At 39.6% G+C, this 25,323-nt stretch overlaps 6 protein-coding genes and 1 non-coding gene across 17 annotated transcripts in view; 3 read left to right on the top strand and 4 right to left on the bottom strand.

The window, feature by feature from the left end:
- The window catches only part of arhgef12b (Rho guanine nucleotide exchange factor (GEF) 12b), a 62,485-nt gene extending 55,618 nt beyond the window's left edge, over positions 1–6,867 (top strand). For all 4 annotated transcript variants that reach the window (XM_056745008.1, XM_056745007.1, XM_056745009.1 and 1 more), the window contains 5 exons: positions 3,164–3,421; positions 3,915–4,142; positions 4,468–4,685; positions 5,252–5,327; positions 5,413–6,867. In XM_056745008.1, the coding sequence (XP_056600986.1) occupies positions 3,164–3,421; positions 3,915–4,142; positions 4,468–4,685; positions 5,252–5,327; positions 5,413–5,423 (791 nt within the window). In that variant the 3' untranslated portion in view covers positions 5,424–6,867. The remainder of the gene's footprint in view (positions 1–3,163; positions 3,422–3,914; positions 4,143–4,467; positions 4,686–5,251; positions 5,328–5,412) is intronic.
- Positions 6,828–9,759, bottom strand: cenatac (centrosomal AT-AC splicing factor). The gene is made up of 11 exons (XM_056745014.1): positions 9,610–9,759; positions 9,201–9,364; positions 9,033–9,131; positions 8,609–8,675; positions 8,457–8,519; positions 8,185–8,246; positions 7,999–8,104; positions 7,883–7,913; positions 7,710–7,805; positions 7,331–7,463; positions 6,828–7,261 (listed from the first exon to the last, which is right to left on the bottom strand). Exons 1-11 carry the CDS (start codon positions 9,724–9,726, stop codon positions 7,159–7,161), a joined length of 1,041 nt encoding a protein of 346 aa, XP_056600992.1. The 5' UTR covers positions 9,727–9,759; the 3' UTR covers positions 6,828–7,158.
- Positions 9,476–13,657, top strand: aurkb (aurora kinase B). 2 transcript variants are annotated; one of them, XM_056745012.1, is made up of 10 exons: positions 9,476–9,495; positions 10,178–10,240; positions 10,447–10,485; positions 10,660–10,726; positions 12,182–12,215; positions 12,321–12,509; positions 12,597–12,735; positions 12,843–12,991; positions 13,072–13,246; positions 13,345–13,657. In XM_056745012.1, exons 1-10 carry the CDS (start codon positions 9,481–9,483, stop codon positions 13,525–13,527), a joined length of 1,053 nt encoding a protein of 350 aa, XP_056600990.1. In that variant the 5' UTR covers positions 9,476–9,480; the 3' UTR covers positions 13,528–13,657. The 2 variants fall into 2 exon arrangements, with proteins under 2 accessions (XP_056600990.1, XP_056600991.1); XM_056745013.1 differs by lacking the exon at positions 9,476–9,495 and having other exon boundaries at positions 10,185–10,236.
- A 1,319-nt stretch (positions 13,658–14,976) lies between these two features.
- trnai-aau (transfer RNA isoleucine (anticodon AAU)) lies at positions 14,977–15,050 on the bottom strand. Its single transcript has one exon. It is a non-coding gene; the product is annotated as a tRNA-Ile (tRNA).
- A 70-nt stretch (positions 15,051–15,120) lies between these two features.
- tmem107 (transmembrane protein 107) lies at positions 15,121–18,866 on the top strand. Of its 6 annotated transcripts, XM_056744806.1 has the most exons (7): positions 15,837–16,176; positions 16,285–16,339; positions 16,465–16,568; positions 17,040–17,107; positions 17,501–17,601; positions 17,843–17,939; positions 18,369–18,866. In XM_056744806.1, the coding sequence occupies exons 3-7, from the start codon at positions 16,482–16,484 to the stop codon at positions 18,421–18,423; spliced, it is 408 nt and encodes a 135-aa protein (XP_056600784.1). In that variant the 5' UTR covers positions 15,837–16,176; positions 16,285–16,339; positions 16,465–16,481; the 3' UTR covers positions 18,424–18,866. The 6 variants fall into 6 exon arrangements, with proteins under 6 accessions (XP_056600789.1, XP_056600787.1, XP_056600788.1 ...); XM_056744811.1 differs by lacking the exons at positions 15,837–16,176; positions 16,285–16,339 and adding an exon at positions 15,121–15,436; XM_056744809.1 differs by lacking the exons at positions 15,837–16,176; positions 16,285–16,339 and adding an exon at positions 15,444–15,732.
- A 1-nt stretch (position 18,867) lies between these two features.
- On the bottom strand, positions 18,868–21,414 carry foxr1 (forkhead box R1). 2 transcript variants are annotated; one of them, XM_056744802.1, is made up of 6 exons: positions 21,178–21,414; positions 20,977–21,102; positions 20,283–20,506; positions 19,854–20,122; positions 19,154–19,386; positions 18,868–19,051 (listed from the first exon to the last, which is right to left on the bottom strand). In XM_056744802.1, exons 1-6 carry the CDS (start codon positions 21,377–21,379, stop codon positions 19,023–19,025), a joined length of 1,083 nt encoding a protein of 360 aa, XP_056600780.1. In that variant the 5' UTR covers positions 21,380–21,414; the 3' UTR covers positions 18,868–19,022. The 2 variants fall into 2 exon arrangements, with proteins under 2 accessions (XP_056600780.1, XP_056600781.1); XM_056744803.1 differs by having other exon boundaries at positions 20,977–21,084.
- Positions 21,415–21,558: 144 nt separating this feature from the next.
- Positions 21,559–23,214, bottom strand: zgc:194948 (uncharacterized protein LOC796981 homolog). Its single transcript, XM_056744804.1, has 5 exons — positions 23,058–23,214; positions 22,808–22,957; positions 22,441–22,534; positions 22,306–22,364; positions 21,559–21,940 (listed from the first exon to the last, which is right to left on the bottom strand). The coding sequence occupies exons 1-5, from the start codon at positions 23,107–23,109 to the stop codon at positions 21,807–21,809; spliced, it is 489 nt and encodes a 162-aa protein (XP_056600782.1). The 5' UTR covers positions 23,110–23,214; the 3' UTR covers positions 21,559–21,806.
- Positions 23,215–25,323: the final 2,109 nt, after the last annotated feature.

Genomic DNA, 25,323 nt, shown 5'->3' with positions numbered 1-25,323 from the left:
ATTGGTATGGGTCCAGTGTGGATGGTAAAGAGTCTTTTAGGTGTGACAGGACCAGCCGCTCAAAGCACTTCATAACAATGGGTGTGAGTGCTACAGGGCGGTAGTCGTTCAGTCATGTCGGGCTGGAATGTTTTGGAATGGGCACAATGGAGGTGGATTTGAAACATGCTGGAACCACTGCTTGGGCGAGGGACAGGTTGAAGATGTCCGTGAAGACCCCAGCGAGCTGCTCCGCACATGCCCGGAGTACGCGACCAGGGATGCCGTCAGGGCCAGCAGCCTTGCGCGCATTTATCCGGCTTAGTTCAGTGAAAACATCTGTGGAATTTACTGTGATGATTGGGTGGTCGGTGGAAGGTGTGAGCCTGGTGGCGGGTTCCTTATTGTCTCTCTCAAAGCGTGCATAAAAGTCATTAAGCTCGTTCAGAAAGGCAGCATCTGTGGTTATGGGGATGGAGTGGTTGGGTTTATAGTCACTAATGGCCTGGATGCCCTGCCACATGCGTCGAGGGTCAGAATTGGTAAAATGCTCCTCTAGCTTCAACTTGTAGCAGTGCTTGGCCTTTTTGATGCCCCTCTTCAGATTTGCCCTGGAAGTACTATAGGCCTGTGCATCACCTGATCTGAAGGCGGTGTTGCGTGCTTTCAACAGGAGGCGCACTTCCTTGTTCATCCATGGCTTCTGATTAGGGTATATGGTGATCTGCTTTTGAGTTGTGACACTATCAATGGTGGTATTGATGTAGTCCAATACAGAGGAGGTGTAGCTGTCTATATCCGTGTGAGAGCCACTGGTGGCCTGAGAAGCAAACATACTCCAGTCTGTGTGTAGAAACCTTTCCTGGAGTGTGAAGTCTGCCCCCGCAGGCCACACCTTGATGGTCTTCATTGATGGCTTCACACGATTAATGAGAGGTGAATACTTGGGGGTGAGGAACAAAGAAAGGTGATCAGATTGACCCAGGTGGGGGAGGGGGGTTGCGGTGTAAGCTTCAGCCATGTTTGTATAGACATGGTCTAAAGTTTTGTTTCCTCTTGTGTGGCAGGAAACATGCTGATGAAATTTAGGGAGCACTGTCTTTAAGTTTGAGTGATTAAAATCTCCCGCAACAATAAATGCAGCCTCCGGGTGAGCAGTCTGTTGTTTACTGATGGCTGCATGAAGTTCTTTCATAGCAAGCTTGGCATCAGCATCCGGTGGAATATAAGCTGCCGTTATAATGGTGGAAGTGAATTCCCGTGGCAGATAAAACGGTCTACATTTAACCATGAGAAACTCAAGGTTAGCCGAACAGTGTCTCCCGACAATAACAGAGTTCGTGCACCAAGCTTTATTGACATAAATGCACAGTCCACCTCCTCTTGTCTTACCGGATTCCTCTGCCGTTCTATCCGCGCGGTGTGTGTTGTAGCCCGCTAACTCAATAGCGTTGTCCGGTATGCCGCTGTGTAGCCATGTTTCCGTGAAGATTATGACATTGCAGTTCAAAAGTCTTTTGTTGTTGATGATGCGGAGTCGAATCTCATCCATTTTGTTCACTAATGATCGTACATTAGCAAGGAAAATGCTGGGTAAAGAGAGCCGGTGTGGTGTTAGCGTTAGCTTAGCTCTTAGCCCTCCGCGTTTTCCCCGCCTCTGTTTACGATCTCGACGCCGCCGGCGAGCACTTCCGCCGGGCCGTGTGGGGTGCGTAGCATCGGAGGTTTTGACGATCTCAGGGACGAGTTGAATGTTGCTGATATAACTTCCGGGAATGCGCAAACCGATATCCAAAAGCTCATGCCGGGTGTACGTTGTGAATGCACAACTGTTCTTAACGAACAGGCCCGAGATGAGCAAGAAAAACACTATATAATTGCTAAAACTGGAGAGACGCTGAGCCTCGCGATGTTCACGCGCCGCCATCTTGGTCTAAGATGGTCTAAAGGAACAGTTCATCCAGAAATAAAAATTCAGATTTCATTTACTCACCCTCAAGTGCTTCAAATCTGTATTCTGATGAACACAAAGAAAGATATTAGGAATAATACGCGTAACCAACCAGTTGTTGGCCACCATTGACTACCATAATAGGTTTACAATAGTTTACAGACGGGGTAACATGCTATTTCATGCATCCTGACTTCTTTAAACCGTTAAACGTGCCTGCTTTCATGCTTAACATGGTGAACTTGTTAAAAAACAAGTTGGACGTATGAAGTAGTATTTCTGTGCTCGATACTCTCCCCCAGCACTCCAACTTGTTTGGGAAAGTATTTTTAAGTTTTCTATTTCTTTTATTGGCCATTCTCCCCGAAAAGCATGCCCACGCGTCAGAGAGATAGCGTGAGACTAAGAGCACGCCCAGGTGTCACGCCCATCAATTTTGCTTCACTCGGCTGACGGAAGTTTAGCTGTGTTTGTTTGTTTGGAGATCATTTGAAACGGATAGATAGCGCGGTCCCAGCGCTAAAAGATGCCGTACATGAACCCCACGTGGCAAGTCAAACTGAGTCATACGTCAGTGTTTGTTTGAATCGGTGTAGGTGCATAATGTAAACAACATGAAGGGAATGCGATGATGTATTGTGTGTTGTGCCGTAGTTCCATCCCCCCTGCCCGCCTCCAGCAGCTCGTCTTTTTCCGTAAATAATCGTACAGCTCTCTTTTATAAATTAGATCAACTAAATACTCTTCGAAAATACAAAGTATGCTATACTACTGTTTAGGTACTCATATTAATATGACATTTTCAGAAAGTGTGTGTGTAGCCCCATCTTTAATAAACTTGTTTTGATGAACACAAAAGAAGATATTTTGAAGAATGTAGGAAAGCAAACTTTTTAGGCACTTTTGACTACCATTGTTATTTTTATTATGAAATAAATGCCTTCATTCACAAAAGAAGAAATGTCTCAATGGTTTTGTGTCAATGCAGTGGAAGTCAATGGAGGCCAATATAGTTTGGTCACCACCGTCTCTTCAAAATATCTTATTTTTTGTTCTTCAGAAGAAAGTCATACTGCTTTGGAGGGATATTTGCGTGAATAAATGATATACGAAATAATGTTTTTTATTTTCGGGTGAACTTTTTACATTTTCATTATGACTCCTATATGGCAGTTGTATGGTAGTCGATCTGTAGTTGTAATAAAGATTTAATTTCTGTATTTTCCTCCATAGAAAAAGACAACACAGAGGTCATGCAAACCCCACCAGCAAGCACCAACCCATTCGAGACCAAATCCGATGAGGAGGAGGAGGAGGAAGAAAACACATTGCAAGAACAGGGTGAAGATGATGAGGCATTCGTGGTGGCTGATCTGACAGACAGACTGACTTTGCTGAAGCAGCGCTGTAGGCTGGGCATCGCCATAGATGAGGACGAGGCCGAGGCCTTTGATCTTCAGCCCCTCAGAGCCGACGAAGCTCTCAGAACACGTGAGTTAAAAAAACGTCATCCTCATGTCACACAGAACCTGATTGAAAACCTGTTTTGATACACCACACGGAAGTTTAGACCTGGTAGTAAAGGGATAGTTCACCCACAAATAAAAGTCTTTAATTATTTATTCACCCTCATGACATTCACAACCTGTATATGACTCAAGTGGAACACAAACAAAGATATTTTGAGAAACATCTCTGTGGTTTTGTGTTCATATAATGGAAGTCAATGCAGCCGTAATGATGTTTGGTTACTATCGTTCTTCAAAATATCTATTTTTTTGTCTTCTACTATATTAAAAAGTTAATGTGAGGTTTTGAATGACATGAGGGTGAATAAGTAAGGAAAGGAATCTCATTTTTGGGTGAACAATCCCTTTAACGCGACTCCAGAGATGCATATTAATAAAGGATATAAATGTGTTCTTGCATTCGATTGGTCTATCAACAATGTTTAATGCCGACCTCACTTGTGTGTGTTCTTTAGTGGCGGCACTCAGACAGCTGCTGATCAAACACATCTCCAGTCAGGGGGACACAGAGAGACGAGAGATACAGGAACATGAGCGGAGGACGGACTCTCAGAAGAGGCCTGAGGACAGCGCTGCGGTCGAGAACGGCTCGGAGAAGCCAGAGAGAGACAAAACCAGAAGACAGAAACCTCCAGAACTGCCATCTGCAGATACAAGCTTCTTTGAGACGTCTGAGGATTGCAGTATGTGTTTGTCCCTCTGTACAGAAAGAGCTAAATAATATTAGGAAAGTCAAAATAAATAGACCTCAACAGGGTGATCAGATGTTTTTGCCCGTTTCGTTGATACATTAATACCTTATCAACATCTTAGTCCTGTGTCAGCCACTGTAGGGCTTCAAAAGGGGGTGGATTGAGCCGTTGGTTGCAATTCGCAACCTCACCACTGGATGCCGCTAAATTTCACTCACTGGACCTTTATGAACACTTAACTCTTTTCGACCTGCATAACATAAAAACTTGACAACAACAGGCGTTTAACTCTTTCGCTGTTTTTGTTTCTGTACAGACAGTTACATGGTGCTTGAGGGTTATGGCGGTTCAGGTGAAAGCGGCACAGAAGATGATGTGCAGGGGAGCATCGGGGAGCCAGTGGCTGGGGGAGACTCGGGCATCGACTTGAAGAAGCTCCTCTCTTCTTCATCCCAGAGCAGCGGAGGACCAAACATCAACCGACAGATCATGACTCACTTACGTCTACTGCAGGCCAACCTGCAGCATCTGAAGGTAACGTCTCACGTCATCCACGATGACAGATATGGAACTTTTCATTTCTTTTCAAAGAATATGCCTTCTTCAGCGGTCTTGTTTCCTCGTGTTTTCGCTCTACCTCATCAGTAACCGTCAAAGTTTGGTTCCAGTACTCAAGAACACAAGAATGATGACCAGATGTTTGATTCACTACGCCGACACTGTTGACTGCAGTAGTGATGTCTTTCCAAACTTTTTTTTGTTCCTTTGATTCCACTTTTCAAGGTTAAAGATTCAATATTAAATCAGAAAAGTCCATAATTTTGGCCGGATTACGTTTCTCCATGTCGCAAATCTAGAGGCGAGGTGTCTACACCATGGATTTATAGGGGCGTGAAATGTAAATCACGATCGATTTCAGCCGCTGCATTTATCAAGGCACGATAATTTGTACGATGGAATTGACCGCAAACGTTTAATGTATCACACTCGAGCGTTGTCATAAACTGATTATTTCACTTGGATGTACGCTTGTTTCTACGTTCGTTTGATAAATGTGGGCCAATGTGTCCGAAAGTAATACTTCCCATTTTTATTTTCAGGAAATAGAAATCAAGTATAACCAAGTACGCCAAAGGATATCAGAGGAAGCAGCTACTGAAACAGAAGAAAACAAAGGTAGTGCCCATTCTGGCTAGGCGTTCCCTGTGTGTGTGCGTGCATGTAATTGTACCAAGATTCATTTTTTCTCTTCCCCTTTCAGATAAAAGTTAGTGGATTGGAGCTTTCTTCTGTTTATCGAGACTGTAAGGAGATATAGAGACACTGGTTGGGCTGTACCGTAGTCCTCATGCTCTAATGCTGCAGAGACGGACAGAATGGACAAAGGGTCTGGAGTATCCATTCACACACAACACAGGACGGCTAAAATCACTCTCCAACTATCTGTCCATCTGCATGCGAGACGTTTTCGTGGTACTTGAAAGATTGCCATGTACAGAAGTTTCATCGCCTTTCACTCAACCCTGTTAACCAGCGGTAGAATTTTTGAAGATTCATTCAGAGAGCCTTGATTCTCTGCACAATGCTGTTCTAAAATATGGAAGATTGTATGGAAAAGGAAACTAAAGCATGGATTGAGATGGGATTAGAGTAAATATTTGCGAATGGAAAATCAACATTAAAGTCGTTTAATTAAGGTATTATCTGTAAGCTCGGTGATAGAATTTTACATATACGGAATGTTTCAAAAGGGTATGTGGTGTTAAAACTATTGACATCAACAGTGAGTGGCGTTGAAACTTTCAGGATAAATTCCACGACATGCTGACTTAATCATGAGCTTTCTTAAAATCAGATGTTTCTTAGGGAAGCACCAAAAGGCTTGGCTGAAACGTGTCATTTTACTATTGAATATGACAGTGAGTTAATGCGTTTTGAAGATGAAGGCACATGACATGGCCGTAACGCTAGTATATAGTATGGTGACATCATCATCATAATGGATGAGGATGGGCTGATGATCGTGGTCTCTTTCCTCATTCTTTGTCGCTTATCTCTATTTAATGAAGCTACTGAAAATGTTTCTCTGGCTTTGGCCTGAAAACCAGACATGTTGTAACGTCGTTGGGTTGGGCTCACGCCATCCCTGTTTGGCGGCTTGCACCAACCAGTCTTATCAGATTTTCTTGGTTTTGAGAATGAAGTTGAATAGAAGTCGCTTCTTCGCAGGAACTTGATCAAGACCCTCGATGGTCTATTTTAAATGTAATGTATTGTATTATGACCAACACTGCATCTCTTTAGAGAGACCCATTTTTTCATAATTGCTTTCGGAGGCGTTCATGTATTATTATTTTAACAGAAACTACTAAAAAACGAAAAAAGACTGCAAGGTATTCTTTAATATTAATGTAATCTGTATTTTTATTATTCTGTCTAGACGTTTGAGGTATTTTATTATATTATTGAGCATTATTAATATGGTCTTGGCTTTCCGTTGAGAACATGAATAGCTCTAATAGACAAGATTATATTACATTTTACTGAAATGATGTATTGTTAAAAATGGAAAGATGATATTGCACATTGTGTCTTCAATTTTATCACATTTACCTTTTGAGGATTGTGGGGAGGAGGATTTGTTTCGAATTATGACCAAAAAGGAAAATACACAAGTTCATCTGTAGCAAATTTATTCAATAAACTGGAAACACAAGTAGTGTATTTCTTGTCCAAAATTAACAAAAAATAATGCTAGAACTAACATATAATGACAGAAAATGCCAAAGTAACTGTTTTACGTAGTAATTTTCTGCTTTCAAGCTATTCTCAATATGAGAAAATACACTTTCTTCACACAAACGAAAGTCTCACCTTCTTTTGTTAATATATAATAGCGGAGGGAGGGTTTGAGACATTTTAAATGCGATCTACAAAGAGGGCACATGGCTCAAGTAACATTTGGGGGACTATACTGTTCCATTGAAGTACATATATGAAACATATTTCATGCATCTCCATTGCGAAGGTCTTTCGGTTTCTTTGCTTTTGTATCATCTTTCCTCTTTCTCTTTCTCTTGGTGTTTGCCTCCTCTTCTCTAAACTGATGCCTGAGGAATAAAATGGTTAATCACATTGAGTCATATTCAAAACAAAAATTCTTGGAAAGAAAAGCACACCTAGACTGCCAACGCCTGCCGCTATTCCACACGCGTCCAAAAGATGGCAGCCAGTTGGCGTCTGTATGCGAGCTGTGGTCGAAGTTTGCCCCGACACGGTTGGGCGGGAGTTTTTTGAGCTTCTCGTGTTCCTCTGTGGAAATTCAGAGACGTTATATTTACAGCTGAAACACACGACTGCATAAAGTTTCTTAGGGGGAAAAACTGTTTATTATTCTTGCATAACGTCCACGGTTTCAATTTTTTTGAAGTACTTATACAGTATACACTGCACCGTATTCACAAAGCAGTATCCTGTTATTTCTTTCTAAACCTATAAATATACATCATACCCTTAATTCATACTAGTGGTGTTATGCGACGAAAATGTAGTACATACTGTGTTTAAGAAACTCTTGAAGTGAAGGGCCTATTTCCTTCTGGCCACTGCCAGATGCCTCATCCGGCTCCTCCAGCAACCATGGCGGTAATCCGCCTACAATTCAACAAGCCAAACCTGCTTAGAATTTTCCCAAAGAATAAGATTAAACCAAACAAGATCAGTTTTCTCACCTGTGTGAACATTTCCACTGCTGGAAGAATCCTGTAAATGAGAAAAGCAAAGGGCAAATCAAATGTGTGCATGTTATTATTAATCCAGTAATTTCATGTATAGCGGGTGAGTTTACCTGGTAACCAATGAAGGTTAAACCAAGTCCTGCTTCACCCCATTCACCGCGTGATCCGGGATCTTCATGGCTCGGCCCTGGCCGTGGTTCCATTACATAAGAACAACTGTGAAAACATAAATTCATGCTTTGTTACATCAAACTTCCAAAAATATCACAAAAACGCATTACTTAATTTTATTTTACCTGGCAGTGTGTTCATTGTCGTCTTGGCCCAGTTCAACATGTTGTACCAGTGCTGGATCAGGCTAAGTTCGATTCAGGAAAAGTCAACAGTAATAGCCCATGCATTGCATCTTTTTACCCACAGAATTTGTTTTAAAAAAAGGCGGATGAGACGCCCTTTAGCTTTTAAATATCCCAAAATAAACGTTTCACACACTTCATTTATTGAAGCAAAAAGAGAACAGATGAGTACTGAGATATGGATACACATGGACCATCCCAGGAAAACAAACCTCTGTTAATGACTGAAGGACTTCCAGTCTGTGATGTTCCTGAGCTCGAATCGCGGCAGCTTGCTGGAGATGACAGAATAGAAAAAAAATGTTCACGTGTGGTTAAATATTCGAACAGGAAAATGGTGTAAAATATGTAGAAACATATTTACCTCTTGAATCAAATCATCCTCTTTTTCCTCAAACTGTTGAAGAGACTTGGCAACCTCTGACTTAAATCTAAAAATAAAGCACAGACTTACATTTTTTCTATAGATGCTAGTAAGCTTCCATTATAAAAATAAACATTTCTACATTCTGTGGTATGTTGTTTATATATCAATTAAGTAACACCATTAAGGCATAATTATATAAGGATGTCAAAGTACAGTAAAAATCTATAAACACATTTTGGTCAAACACAGCCTCTCTGATAAAATCAGGTTAGCAATGATTTATTAAATGTGTTTCATTAAAGACTAAAGGGCTTAACATTTGACACAATGCATTGTATACACAAAATACATTCAAAAATATCCAATACTAACATTTTTCTTTTCAGTAAGCAGCATTTTACACAAATATGAATCAGGCTACCTCTCAGTTTCCTCTTCTGCTATAATAAACTTGTCTCTGAGTTTGGGGTCTGCCTTATTCTCCCACCAGAACTTGTGTGTGTTCGTCCGGTGCTCTGGGCTGAACAGAGAAAAGCACAGTCAATAAATTGTTAATGTGTTTCTCAGAAGCTCTTCCTTGTGATCTTACGTGCTCATGTGCTCCAGCAGTCCACCGTGTAGAACAGTGATGTTACCATCCGTCACATGTTTCTGCACCTCCAGCCCACAACAGTAACACCAGAAGTTAACATCATGTTCGGGGCTGTTTTTCTCCACTTGAGGGGATTTGATGTTACGCCTGGCTTCTTTAACCTATAGGGGAGTGAGGTAACATTCTCATAATGGCAGTAAATGAGAAATGATTGTTATGATAAGAACTCTACTCTGTCCTGAATATAGGCATAATATACAACCATACAGAAAGCACCATGGAATTCACTAAGGTACGATAATCCAGGAAGATATTATGACTCTACAATGTACTTAAACTGAGGTCTAGAGACGCTTGTTGATTTGCACGTTCCGAAGCCACGGCTATCTATGTAGCGCGTGCTTACCTTGTCCAGGAATTTGACAAGAACGACTTTCAGTTTACACTGGTGGCTTTTCCCATAGATGTGAGCTTTTCCTGTAAAATCAGTTTTCCTGCAGATCGAACAGTAGAACGCACCCATTTGCCTGTCGTTTAATAGCTTCTTCTGCGTCTTCTTTTATTGTCATTAATGGCGATCGACCAGTCGGATTATGGCGCTCCATCGCCATCAACTGGACTGGATGGCACATTAATTCTATCGTATGACAATTTCATAAAAAGAACACAAAACTGTTTTCACCTCAAACCATGTGAGCAACATTGTATGTACATGTTTGTACATTTTCTCAGTATCAATATTTATCATTGTTCATCAGAACAAAGTAATGTTAGAGGTATGAAATTACACAGCAGAATTTTCTTTTTTGTATGAGCTATCCCTTTAAATCTCCCCCATGCGCGAATGTAAGGGGGCAGTGTCGCAGTGATTGACAGGGGCTAAGCCAATCAGTCTTTGTTTTACTGGACCAATCAGTGAGCAGTTACATCTGGTTGAACCAATAAACTACCGTCTGTTTTCGTTTTAAATCCAGGCGGTTGCGGACGAAACGGAAGCGCAAACTGGAGTCGGAGATACAAAAGTGATCACAATGCAGGTTAAATAATCCAGTATTTAACACTTTTTATCAATGTGGTTAAATGTGCAGCGCATGATTTTGCTAAGTGTATCGCTATTATGTCGGGTTAAACTTAACACGGACTGAATCGAGTCGTGTTTCAATCATACTTCGACTGTACAGTTTTATCTGTGTTTTTATAAAGATGCGTTTAAATTTAACATAATTTTTATTTGCTTCCACAGAATAAGGAGAACAGGGAGCCGCGAGCTGTTCACACACAGGTAACGTTAACTTAACGTTTGACTGTCGTTTCAAACCTTTCATTGTTTTAAGAAACTTAAATTCAGCTAATTCGGTTTAAAGAGATTACTAGTTTATTGTCCTAGTCAGACTGCTGATGTGTGTGACGCGAAGAAGATTGTGTTGTGATTGTGATATGTTGTGTTGTTATTCAGGCACCAAGCGTCGTCGGACCGCTCAGAGTTGGCATTAGTTCATCTGCAGACATGCACATCCATACAGGTGAAACACATCCCCACGTACAAACAAATCACGAGCAGGCATTGAAACTACATTTCGTTATGTGCTTTTGAAATGTGAGTTTTGTTTGCCAGTGCAAACCCAACACCACAACATCGGAGTTCACTCCTTACTGGCCCAAATCTCATATTCTGGTTGTAGTCTGGATTCTACCTGCGATTTTTGCCTCCAAACTAATTCACAAGTCAGATTGGTTAAAATGTAATTTCTCATCTATACAAACCACACTAAAGCTTAAAGTGGCTTTGGCCTGATAATGGATAATAGAGTGCTCGGAGATGACGTATTTTTGTATGCCAATACCGGAAGCGAGTTAGCATTGAAAGACTTAAGGTTGCATGACCCAACAATCTGATTTTTTTTTTATTGGGTTTTTTGTAAATCGCCTGAAATAAGGTCTTCGGCCCTTGGCTTACAAACCCCCTAAATATTTTTAAGTTTTAATCTATGATATAAAACACACCTGTTATAACCTGCTTGTGATTGTTTAAACCTTTGTGTCTTTAAAACTGCGGTTGATAAAAGCTCCTACTATGTCATCGTACATATAAATCTCACAAACAATGCAACATGGGCACAAATCTCTTAAATCATAGTTGGAGATTCATAGACACCGTAATTACATACCAGGGAACATGTTTTAAATATTATGAGAAAGTTGTTTGAGGTTTGGTGGTGGTGACGTTCATAGATATCATAGGTAGATGTCGCATTGAAGGGTCCAATGATGTCAATCACTGTTTGCTAGAATGCCACAACATCGTTCAACAGTGGCTGAAAAAAATTAAACCCTTACATTGATGTTTTAAGTTTATGAAATATAATGTTTTCATAATCGTACACAGTCAGATTGCTCTTGTGTTAACTGACTGGCTTGGCATGGTTTCCAGATCTGTGGAACGAAATCCTTCATCGCAAGCCTAAAGTTCCTAGACCAGATAACAGAACTTAACATTCATGAATAAGATCATTTTAAGATTGACTGCTATATAACAAAATCCTTCCACTCCTAACCTGTGGATAAATCGACCCAGGGAAACAGTTACAAAGAAATCCGATTCCACTGGAAAGCAACCAACAGCAGACCGACTCGCACTGTTTCAATATGGCGAACAACCTACGTATAACGGCCTATAGAAACAGATGCTGATGGGGCATCTTGTTTTGATATCTATGTTGATGTTTATATTGAGAGACCTTGGTGTAGTCTCTAAATAGCCTTGTGTTAGCTTTTTAGTTTTGCTGATTGTATGTAGGCCTCAAAAATGGCAAATATTGTGTTCTGTAAAGATGATCTTGATAGAGAAAACGTGTAAACATCATGAACCTAACTTCTGGGTCCGCCTCAAAAATGTAATTTCTGAGGAACTCCATAGGAACAGTGATGCTTTTATTTGTGAGTTGATGCTGATGTTAAAGGATTTGGACTTGTTGCAGGTCCTGGGAGAGTTCCAGTCAAACCCACCTCAAAGTGAGTTGTTTTTTAAATGTCCTACGTGAATGCATTGCAATTCTAAAGTGGAGCCCTATTTTTCTTCCAATGTGTTCTTTTAACAGTTGCCGTTCTCTTCCACAGAAAATTGACCATTAAAAACTTTGACATTGGCCGTCCGCTGGGAAAGGGAAAGTTTGGGAATGTTTACTTGGCACGAGAGCGGAAACTGAATGTGATAGTGGCTCTGAAGGTTCTTTTCAAATCTCAGATGGAGAAGGAAGGTGTAGAACATCAGCTGAGGAGAGAAATTGAGATCCAGTCTCATCTCAAGTGTGTGAAAAAAGATCAGAACATGTTTATCATCCTGTTCTCAAGCAACTGAAACTGATTTGTGTGAATCTCTGTGTGTGTTAACAGACATCCGAATATTCTGAGCTTCTATAACTATTTCCAAGATGCCTCTCGGGTGTTTTTGATTTTGGAGTATGCACCGCGTGGGGAGATGTATAAGGAGCTTCAGCGCTGTGGGCGGTTCGATGACCAACGCACAGCCACTGTGAGTGATGTGACAACGATGTAACATCTGTTGGTTTCTTTGGTATACATAGCTAAACCACAGCAAAAGTGTTGGGATACTAAGATTGTTATTGTTGTTATCTGCAGTACATGGAGGAACTGGCAGATGCTCTTCAGTACTGTCATGAAAAAAAGGTGATTCACAGAGATATTAAACCTGAAAACCTTCTGCTGGGCTTTAGGGGAGAACTCAAGATCGCAGACTTCGGTTGGTCTGTCCATGCGCCCTCTCTGAGGTAACAAACACCATGTTAATCTGTCATATGTTTTGCTGACTGCAGTGAAATACTCACTGTAAATTTGTGTGTTGCTTTAGACGACGCACCATGTGCGGCACGCTGGATTATCTCCCACCCGAGATGATCGAAGGGCACAGTCACGATGAGAAAGTGGACCTGTGGTGCATCGGTGTGCTGTGTTACGAGTGTTTGGTGGGAAACCCTCCATTTGAGACCGCCAGCCATACTGAAACATACAAGCGAATTACGAAGGTCTGTGTGATATATTACAAATGATAATAATTCTTATAACAAATTATAAATGTAAGAATTGTGGATTTCCCCCTAAAAATGTGTCATGTTTTTAACAGGTGGATCTCAAATTTCCTAAAGTGGTGTCTGATGGGGCTCGAGATCTGATCTCTAAGCTGCTCCGTCACAGTCCTTCCATGCGTCTGCCACTCGGGAGCGTGATCGAGCATCCGTGGGTCAAGGCAAACTCCCGCAGAGTTCTGCCCCCTGTCTGTAACCCAAGGGCTGTTCCACACTACTGAAAAACTCAAGTTAATTTTATAACTTTTTATGTATTATAGTGGATGTTTGTGGCTCCTGTTCTGTTTTGTCACTTCTGATTGTATTTTATGCTGGACACATTAAAATGGAAATAAAAGGTTTTTTATGGTTTGGCTCTGTGTTGAAATACAGATTCAAACAACCATTAAAAATGTCTATTGCTTGATTAGACATTTAGAACAACATGAAGGCCTTGCAAATGGATCACAGATTTCACAAGGCACTTTGGAAACGGTTAAGAAGCTTTAAGTTTTATGTTTGAAAAATTAATCTGCGTCAGTTTAAAAAGTGTTAAATTAAAAACATAATTACTTTAATTTAATATACGAAACATTTTCCGAGCGAAGCGTTACAAGTATTCGCTTTTCTGGCTGGTGGATTGTGACCAGGTTAATTTATTGAAAACTTTATTCGAAAGTTTAAGGCCATTGTTCAAATCTGCACAAAAATGTCTTTCATGTCATTGTTCTTCAGTACTGCCCTTTAAAATTTACAAATGTGTTTTCATCATTTGATAAAGGCCAAGCCATGGTGCCTTTTTCATAGATCTTTCAAAGGCTTTTGACATGGTCAATCATTATCTTCTTCTAGATAAATTGTTTCACCAGAAATGCACTTCTTTGGTTTTCTGCTTCTTTGCATAACGGATCAATATGTTGTTTTCTAAGGTTTTCAGTCTGAGTGCTTGATTGTTGAATCAGGTGTGCATCAAGTCTCTATTTTTGATCCATTACTTTTCTCTATCTTCATTAACGACTTGGGTCAAGTCTGTCAAGATACCATACATCTATATGCTGGTTACACTGTCGTTTAACCATTAAATCAGATCCAATGAAAATACTGTTGTTTTACAATCAAGTGTATTTATGTGTTGTATATTGTGTCTTACGTGTTGGCCTGTATTTTGTGCCTATGTCGTAAACTTTTGTATTATATTTATAGGACCCCCTTGAAAGTGAGAATGAGTAACGTATTAATAAATTGAAATTGAAATCCATGAACCAATACATCAAATATTGACCAATAAGTGGTTAAGAGTAATGAACTGCAATTGCTCAATAAAGTGTTCTGAAGTTAAAATACTTCACTATTAGCGTTGGAAATTGTAAGGTGTGCATTTGCATCCATCCAGTGATATTTGGAGATGTTTTAATTCTTCCTTGAAATGAACTAACCGTGAAACATAACCTGCTCTTGTGCAGTTATCTTCAGAGAGTTGCCATTGTTACTTACATACCCTGAAAGTTATCTCCATTTATGCAACCGTAAATTGAGGTTATCAGCTAACTCATAACCAGCTTTCTCGAATAAACCCAGATGTTGTGTGTGTAAAACGCATTGACGATTATAACATTTTATTAACAACATACGCCCTAGTTCTGTACATATTTATCCGTTTGGACTATAGTGTCGAAGAGTGGAAAAGTCACTGGCCAGTACGGGGATCGAACCCGCGACCTTGGCGTTATTAGCACCACGCTCTAACCAACTGAGCTAACCGGCCATTGGATACACGGTATGGACCCCTAGTCCAACAATTTGCGTTGTCGCTGCTTACGCACAACTTTGGCGACGGCTGTGGAATTAATTATCTCAAAAAAATTGCGTTAGAAATTTGCTGCGGGATCGATTCTTGATAAGGCGTAATTTCCCCTTATTGTCGGATAACGTTAAATGTGGCCTTTTGCAAGAAATTCTCTGTCTCGTTTGTTTGTTTTCAGTCACATTACATTTCAGACATGAGCAATTTGTTCTGCTGTATTTTCCACTTTCCCTTGGGTTTATTAGTGACCTTTGGCGCCTTGCAGCAGGATACTGTACCTGAGCACCACTTCAAGATTTCACAAGTTTTGTTGCAGTGTACTTTTGCCGTGTTACGCTAGTGTTAACGTTAGTTGCATTTTCCATTTCTCTTTTCTGTAGTTTCTTGACTAAAACCTCTCTGTAAAGCTACCAAAGTCGTACTTTATTTGTCATAAAAAAAGAAGCCTTCCATATTCTGTGATGTTCATCGTTCCACAAATTGAACGCTACAGCGGTCAGCCCAGCCTTCCACTGCTCCCTTACGTAAAGTTTAACGTAGCGTCACCTTAAAGAACCCATTTGATTGTGTTATTTTGTCTTTCCGTAATTTTAAGAACGTTTTCTTCAAATGTTAAGTCATTGTATTACCCATTTTCAAAAAAGTAAGTACCTACATTTTTATGTAATTTTGTATTCATGTTACAGATAATTCCTGCATGCATTCATTGATTTATCGATATATGATTTCTCCTCCAGTACAAAAGGGGTATCATCTGTAGATGCATAATTTATCATATGGTTTTAATTGACGTGAAAATCGTCTAGTGGTAGTTGTTGTGCCTTGTTGCTGTGTGTCTCCACACCGGCGGGGGCGATAAGAGCGGTGCGCGACTCGTGCTGCACTTCAGAGAGGAAGCAGTTGCTGTAGTAACGGAGATGTGCGCTTCTGCTTAAGAGCATGTGTGGGTAAATAAATCTGACATTGACCGATCCAACAGAGAGTAATTTTAATCGAATGTAGTTATTTACCACCTTACTAAAAATCAACCTGAATTGAGAGAAATCGAGTCTACCACGCCACAAAATGCAAAGGAAAGAGGCAGAAGGTTTGCGCTTCTAAAACGTTAAATTGCTCCGCGCGAGCTACCATAATGTTATCGTCTGCATATACGGACGCTTTAATAACTATCGTTCTTGATGTGTTCGGCTGTTAGCGCCAATGTGTTGGAAAATCTGTGCTGTCACGTTTAAAGTTGCTCAAGTATTGCTGTAAGTTTCAAAGCTGTTTACTTTTTGATGATGTGCGTCGTGTGCTTAACTTTATCTGTTTTATGTTGACGTGTTGTTTTTCCTCTATACGTGGTTTTGAGTCTGCTACATCTGTTTGTTTGCAGGACTTTGTTAAAGTGGGATGTCGGCATTAAAGAGTCTTGTACCCGCGCGGTTTCTCACGCTGAGCGCGCACCTGGTTATCATCATTACTATATTCTGGTCGCGGGTGAGGTGTCACAACTACATTTAATGTAACAAACAGTGCCCGGTTGCATGAAATCCCTTAAGTGAGGGTTTTTCCAGAGGGGAATAAGTACCACTTTATCTTTGAAAATGAGCGCCATCACTTTCTCCACTTCAATAAACATGATATCGTTCATCGCGTTTTAGGGTTTTAGAGAGCTTTATTGGTCCCTTCATTTTTTATAGATAGAAAAGTAATTCAAGATCTTTGTTGCAACTAAATACAGAACTCAAGGAAACACTTTAGCAGTTAAGGATAAATACTTATTAAAAGTCCTTATGTTTCTATAAGTGAACTCATTTTCTTGCAACCCGTTTCTCATTAAGGGTTCTTCATCTAAGGGTTTTCTTAATTTAAGGGTTTTAATGCAACCGGCATAGGATACATTAATAGGGTCATTTGAGGGAACTGAATAATGACCTGTGTGTTTGTTCACGATGAACTTTTTTACAGGAGAATAATGTACAATCGTGCCTACCACTGGATTTTACTGAAGAACAGTTCAAGACCGAAGATACACGGTAACAAACACGCATTAACTTTCTGTACATTGTGGGACTATCCACAGGCACAATGATTTTCATACTGTACAGACTGTTTTTTTCTATCCCCTAACCCACCTTTACAATAAACCTAAAGCTAACAGAGACCTTTTTGCATATCTACATTTTCAAATAAGCATCATTTAGTATGTTTAATAATGAAGTTCGGACCCGCCCCCAGATAGCCATAGACTTTTTTCCCCTTGTGGATACAATAGATGTACACACACAAACACATTTCTATGATTTACAGGGATTTTCAATAGACATAATGAGTTTATAAGCTGTTAAAGCTGTTAGTTTTATCCCCTAAAACAGTGTATTTTGTCAGTGTGTCAGTGTATTAATGATGTTGTTTTGGCTCTCTTTCAGGTTGGTTGTGGCTCTGTCTGTAACTCTGGGTTTGTTTGCTGTTGAATTGGCTGGATTCTTTTCTGGAGTCTCCATGTTCAACAGTAATCAGGGCCTTCTGTGTATCCTTCAAATTCCCCCCACATTATCCATGCTGAATCAAGAGTAGCAGATGTACAGAAATCAACCTGAGACAGAATTTCTATCCTATCTTATGTTTACAGAACATTGTTTTCAGAACATAAGATAGGATTTTATAGGAAGAATGCGTTTGATTTTTATTTATTGGCAGTTGATTGGTTGAAAACAAAAGAGTTCACCTTGAATTGACTGTTTCACATGTTTCCCTGAACATTTCATCAGCTCTGATCGCTCATTCCAGTGCGTCTGTCAGTTTGTCTCTGTTTGTGTTGCAGCAGTGGCCCTGCTGGGCATACTGGATCATTTTCAGCCTCTGCAGGTTTGTGTTTGTTCATTCTTATTTAAATGAACATTATTTCTTTCTATAGTCTAATGTTTTTGCTTGTTACTAGGATAGTTTGTTTACTCAGTATCTTATATTTCAAACTTGTATGACTGACTTGAACAGAACATAAAAGAAGATATTTTGAAGAACGTTGGTAACCCAACAGCGCTGGCACCCATACACTTCTATTGCATGGACACAAAACCAATGCAAGTGAATGGGTGCCGGTTAACAACATCATTTTAAAATATCTTTTATGTCCTGCCAAAGAAAGAAAGTCATACAGGTTTGAAATGACGGGAGGGTGAGTAAATGATCTATCACTTAAAAGCTGCCAGTTCAGCATATTAAATATTCAAAAGTTGTTGAGGAATAGGATTATTAATGCTAAACAATACTGATTATTGTCTTTGTGTTTAACAGTGTAGTTCCAGCAGTTTTGGAGTTGATTCTGCTCATTTCACAGAAGTTTGTGTGAAACCCTTGAAAACCCATTCTTTCAATTAAAATTGTGTTTTTGCATTACAACAATTTTTTACATTAGAGAAATTAGCAGATGAAGTGGGATGTGTGTTATTTTAACTTCAACAGTCAATCGTATGTAATGAACCCCAAGCAGAATCTGATTGAGTGTGTGTGCGTTTTGTTTAAAACTAACCACTCATACACCTGTTAAACCTGACCATGAATCTGAGAGAATATTACTGTATTCGGAGAAGATTACTTACACTGCATTTCTTAACCAGAGGTCTGAGACCCACTATAGGGCCTTCAAATAATTTGAAGGTAAAACAATTTCTTAATTTATGATTATTTTTTATAAAAACATACCTTTCTAGTTATTCCAAGCTCTGGAATACTTTGTATATTTTTATGCTTTGCCATTTCAACACAACAACACAATTGAATATATAATAAATGCTTAACTTGTGGATGCTTTAATTTACATATTAAATAAAGAGTTATTATTAAAGAAAACATACACACAATTACAAGAAAATAACATTATCACAAAAAAAAGGTGCATTTCACAGGAGACTTTTTCCAGCCCGATGAAATTTTATGTGGAACTTTGGATCACAGCTCAAACAACGCTTTGATCATATCTGTAACAAAAGGCATATAATTGAAAATAAAAGCACACAAATTAACTTTCATGTATATTGAACAGAATAGTGTTAAACTCCATAATATATTCAATGCCTCACCTGGGTAGTTCATGCTTCTCTTCAGCATTCTGAAAGAATCACCTGTAAGAGTGTGAATCTCATCCCTAAGTCTCTGTCGGCCATCAAGGGTAAGATGCCACAGACACGACTTCCTCTTTCCATCCCCAGAGACCTGTTGAGGGGTCTTCTTGAAACTGTTGCTGAAACACAGATTATGGCGGATTGTGTTTTTCCACCCGTCTGGGGCAGTGATGAAAAATGGGAAGTGCTCTCTAGAAACAGAGAAAATAAATCGGACAAACCCAGGATATTACAAATATATATAACACATTAAGGCGAAGGTCAGTCACTTTGTCACGTAATGGGATAGTCCACTCAAACATCAGAATTATTTCATCATTTGCTCACCCTCATGTCATTCCAAACCTGTATGATGCCGAACATAAACGATGACATCTTAAAGAATGTGGCAACCAAACATCACTGTCCTCCACTGACTTCCATTGTACAGTATATCCACAAAAGCACTACAACATCTCAAAATATCTTCTTTTGGGTTTAAAAAAAGGGTGAGTAATTGACAGTTTGTCACCCTTGTTTCCCACCACAAGTGATATTCTGGAATATAGACATGGCTTGTAACATTTTATTCTAATAACCAAACACCAAGTTTGAGCAAGAGATATAGTGATTCTTTCATTAGCAATCCCCCATCCCCAACTTTTATGAGCATTTGTACCTGGTGAAGTTATAGATCTGCTGTACGTTAAGACTTCCAGTACGACTGCTGCTGAGCGCCATGGCGATGAGGATGCAGTAGTTAACCGGTGGTCTCGGCCACGCCCCGCTTTTCAGATTCATACTATCCTGCAGGGCTCTCTGAAGTCTTCTGTTCTGCGTAAGACCTAGCTTGCGAGTGGGCGCTTTGGGTGCCCTGCCCCGCCGAGCACCCTTCACCTTACGACAAACGGGGACGTCTACAGAGGAAGCGTCATCTTCATCTGTCAGCTGGGACAAGGTGTGACAACCACATTACGGATTGACATTCAGTTTGAGGAATTCATTGTGAAATGCATCGAAAAATGTAAAGGCCCTTCTCAGAAATACATAAAAGGATTTGGGTAAACAATGCATTGCCAAGAAACCATTAATACTTTTTTCCTCATACCTGATACTCGCTGGAGAGGGAGGTGTCGTGTACTGACTCATTCAGGCAGGTCTCCTCAGGCAATATCACTGGGTGTAAACCTTGTTCTGGACCAGCCGTGGTAGATCTTGGCATAGTTGTCAGTTTTGGGGGTGTTGGTGCTTTGGGGTAACTGTTGGGATACTTTATAGGACATGCTAAACTGGGGTTGACCATCAACCAGAGATTAGGCTGTATTTCAGGCTCTTTGGAAGAAAAAGATATACTGTATATTAGGTGCACAGTAACATTTGATGAAATTCTCAGATATGGCATCCCAATGGGATAGAGTCATCTTGAATAGCCTATACTGTGCTCTTGGGCTTCTAAAAGTCATACAAAATTTCATAAGACACATTTTTTTAGATTGTAGCACTACTAATGAAATGTCTGTATAGGCCAAAAATGTAATTGCTTAAAATGGTTCTTCACAGCAATGTCGTAGAGATCCATTCCCCAAAACTTCTTAAAAGAAAGATTCCTCACAGTCTGACAGTGAACCCTTCAGGGACCTGTAAACATTCTTTGTCTGTTTAATTATGTTATAGCCTATATTAGCTTTAGATAGGATAGAAATCAGAAAGCATGTCACCCTTACGATTGGCTTTAAACGATGACAGAAATTTCCAGTGGAAACGCGTTGGATGACATGATTAGCAGCGTTTGAGACACGCACCTTTGGCGTTTGGTGGGAAATGAAGACTCGCTTCTGTTGATGGTAATGATCTTCTCGAGATTCTCGCGTAGTGCCACTGCGCCAAATACTGATCACTCCGCGTATCATCTACAAAACCACGACATTCTGAAGATGTGTAAAACCAGTTGGTTTGCATACTTAAACATTCTAGAACACCAATTGTGTATTTTGTGAATTTACCCTGATAATATTGATCAGTTGTCGTCGTTAATTGTATTTCCTCGTTCATATCCCAGTCGTGCAAAGCGGTGCTCAAATGAAGGTCGTTAAATCTACTTCGCGATTGAAGATGTAGATACATTTTCGACGAATACGTAGTAGGCCTGCAGTGTAGCCAACGAACGGTTTTAGGCCCGTTTCCTTTGTATTCAAAGACTGTCATATCAAGAAAGAGTTAAATCGTGAGGATGGCGATGGTTGCAGGTGACAGGTGGACATCATTAAACGGGCTGCTTCATTATTAGATCAATTTCTAGGCTACATATTGTGACATGCTTATTGATCAAATTCAGCCTTTCAAATAGTCCTCACTGCCCCAGTTGAGAAACAAACACATTGTGATTCAAGTACAACTTTTATTTAAAAGATCACATCACTAATGAACTATATTTTGATTTGAAATGATTTGTAAGGATTTATATAAGGGCTATATTTCTTACATTTCCTGTTCCGCGAGCTATATTACATTTACAGGAGCTATAATTTAATTTAAAAGCAAATTATTGACCCTTCTTCAGTTTTCTTAACATATCTGAAATGTATTTAAAAATGATTCATATTAGAGAGAGTTAAAGTGCATTATGTCAAGATCATTTAGAAATAAAAATAAGAGATATGATGCCAGCCAGGAGCACCGCCATAGCTAAAGCCAGGATGACAGTGATGACCACCATGGCTCCACTGCGGGCCGGCAGACCATCATTAATTTCACTGAATTTAGTCACTGGAACAAAAAAGAAACAGAGAGAAATGCCTGATTATCAAATAAACCCAAACCTCACAGCTCTTGTTCATTGTGTCATTTGATCCTCAAGAAAATTTTGATTCTGATGGTTTAAATAACGCTGAATGATGTGTCTGCAAAACACTCAATTTTAAAAATGTTTTATATACACCAATGCTTGACTCGTATGTCATAAATGTTCTAGAGCTGTTTTGAACCTCAATTTCATATACATTAAATTCCCATCACAGGATGACAAAAATGACACATGAGTATACTAAAATTATAAATCGGTGGACATTTATAATTTTAAGAGAGAGTAAAACATGGTAAAATATAATCTTCAAAATATTAAAGGATTCTACCAGGTAGAGTTGAACTATTCAAGGGCAAGCTGATTTCGTCGCGTATCTTGTACCATATGCTGAAAAAGAAAACAATTTTGATTCAGGAGAGTACACTGGCATTAGTGCTGCCCCCCTCCAAACACAGACACATACCTGTAATTTGTTTCATGTTTAAGGTTTTTTAGAAGTAAGCCCCGTGGAGCCCGTTTGTCGGAGCTGCAGTTTGGAACCGTAAAATTTTCTGATTCTGCAAGCCAAGAAGTGAGAAGCATAATTCTTATATATATATCTAATATATATCTTATATATAATGACTTTCCTTAGATGTTAATTAATTAAATATTCTCAAATTTGAAAAGTATTCATACATTTAACTGATTTCAGCTTTTTTAATGCTTATTATTATGAACATTATGAACATTTATTTTTATTTGAAGTTTGGTAACCCCCCAATGGGCCTTGGCTCTCTTGTTGAGAAACATTGCAGTAGATTATAAGGTAGAATAAAAATGATACACACGTTTTTCATCAGTTTTCAAAATCTGGTACAGAACTGCACCGTCTTGACCCCCATAAGTAGTACAGTTAGGAAAACGTAGTAGAAAGCCATCTGAAAATATGGCAGTCAGCACCTCATCTGACTGAGGATCCAGCAAGCTGATGTCTAATGCTAACAAGCAAAAACAAAAAATAAGACTTCCAACCACAGATGTTTAATTTACTGAAAGCATACATTCGACACAACAGTTTGTATATAGTCTCACCCTTACCTGCAAAGTTTAAGGGACACAGTGTCCCAAGGATGAGGAGAACAGCCAGCATCCTGTTCGCAAGTGTCTAGTTGTCTGTAAGACTGGGAAGGCTTGGGATAAAACTGCCGTATGGGAGATTACAGCACCGGCTGAAACCAGACGAGCAGGCTGGAATGACATGATTGAACCAATCAGTGGGCTCAGCAAACTGGTTTGACAGGGTGCATAATAATAACGGCCCTTCCCTAAGATACACATATGTCCTGTGTCTGGTTAACAAAATCTATCTGACACAACAGATTATTTCCTCCAGGACATTAAGATTCCCGTAGCTGAAGGACAATGAGTAATTTGTTTTGCTTTTGCAGGCGTTGCAAGCAAATTGTGAAACTTGAAGACAGTCCTGTTAATAAGTACTTCATCAACACAAACACACTTCATCTGTAACATCTGTAATCAAAATGTGCTTTACTTTCCAAATGACTGCATACATAAAGGAATTTGTTGTGGTGTCAGGAGATCAGAATACTTAACCGGACACTATAAACATTAACACAAGCAATAGAAAAACACCACCCAGATTTGATTAAAATAAAAAATAAAGTACAAATATGTATAGGTGGATGCTGTGTGTGAAAGAAAAGACTTGCGAGATACCACATGTACGTTATCTGGCTAGATGGTCAGTCACAAAAATGTTTACAACATACATTGGACATGTTTTGTTATCTTGCTTCATAAAGCAAAGGGATTCTTGAATCTATTATTAGCTGTTTTAATCTTCGATAGCTCGAATGTTTAAATAGTTTATAACAATCACAATTATAGACCAACACAACCTGACTAAACGCACAAACAATTGTACTTTTCACTTGTTTCACAGTAGCTGCATATAAAGAGCCAGGACAGTGTTGTTGTTTCATTCCTCTCAATGCAATATCACCTCTGGGATGTTTTGACAGCACAGCACTTTTCAAGTCATGCCTCGGAATCTCATGTGACTGAAGGTCAATATTTTGATTTCGAAATTCCAAAACTTTAAAAAAAAAATTGGCACAGTGTTTCTTAACCTAAACCTGGAGTGACCTCTTCTGCCCGTTTTAGTTATTTACTTCACCTAACACACCTGATTCCGAGTCCTTCAACATGTGGTGAAGGGGGGCTCTGCAGGACAAAATATGTGGCTTTGTCGCATTACCCGACCTCTTGAAATCTTGAGGTGACAAATGCCACCCAATGACAATCCCCTGTAAAAAAATTCACACATGGCAAAACAACATAATCCTTTGTTGCCATTTCACCATTTACACAGTTTGGATGAGGTTTTGGTATGTAGGCTATTGCCTTTGTCGATGTATGATGTAGGGGCGGTTTCCCGGACAGGGATCAGCTTAAAGGGATCATTTGGAAAATATTAACGTTTGCCTGGTAGCAGTGAGTGCAATCACACGATCCCTCCCTCTCGCAAATCACCATCCGAAGCCACGCCTCCTACAAAACCCATGAGCGCGCGCACAGACCAGAAGCTTTTGGATCAGTTCCCGTGAAGTGATGTCATTTGCACCGGTGAGAAAACATGACAGTACAAAATGAATTACATTACTACAATAACGAACATCTCCAGGTACCTCCTCTCTGTCCGCCATTGTCCGAGCGCGCTAAAAATGTATATAATGACGTATGATTGCACTCGGACGAGGGCAGGAATTCGTCCAATGTTTTTTGACGCCTTTCACAGAAGATATAAAATTATAAAAATATTTTTTCACTTTACTTATTGATTGCTCTCAGGATGTTGAGAGACTCCCAACCAGCATGACAAAAAATATTTTCTAGTGCTTACTCATCCTAATTTAACTAGTCTTGAAGCCTAGTCCTGGTTTAAAGGCTATTTAATTCGTTCTTAAAAACATACTTAAAACAAAAACGTTACAAAAAACTTACATGTGTGGATCTTAAGGCAAAACAATCTCACTGATATATTTAAGATATGTCAACGTAAATTGTTGTCGATCAAGACCCCTCTGACATTTAAATTAGTTTGGGACTAGTCTTAAACCCTGTCCGGCATACAAAGTGTTTGGATAATTTGACTCTTTGATGTCATTGACCGTAGTCCATATGTGCATCTTGAAGCAACTGAGTGAAAAACGTCATGTTTCCTATTGACACAACGTGCGCCAGATGTTATACTGAGCTGGCTAAATCAAAACGCGGAAACGTTTTGTGCAAAGTTACGACGGCGTTTAAGTTCACGTTAAAAAAAAATATCGAGAATAAAATC

This window comes from Triplophysa dalaica, chromosome 4, assembly GCF_015846415.1.
Source record: "Triplophysa dalaica isolate WHDGS20190420 chromosome 4, ASM1584641v1, whole genome shotgun sequence".
Taxonomy (NCBI): domain Eukaryota; kingdom Metazoa; phylum Chordata; class Actinopteri; order Cypriniformes; family Nemacheilidae; genus Triplophysa; species Triplophysa dalaica.
The sequence above is the reverse complement of the archived record's forward strand: the minus strand, read 5'-3'. Positions and strand labels throughout refer to the sequence as shown.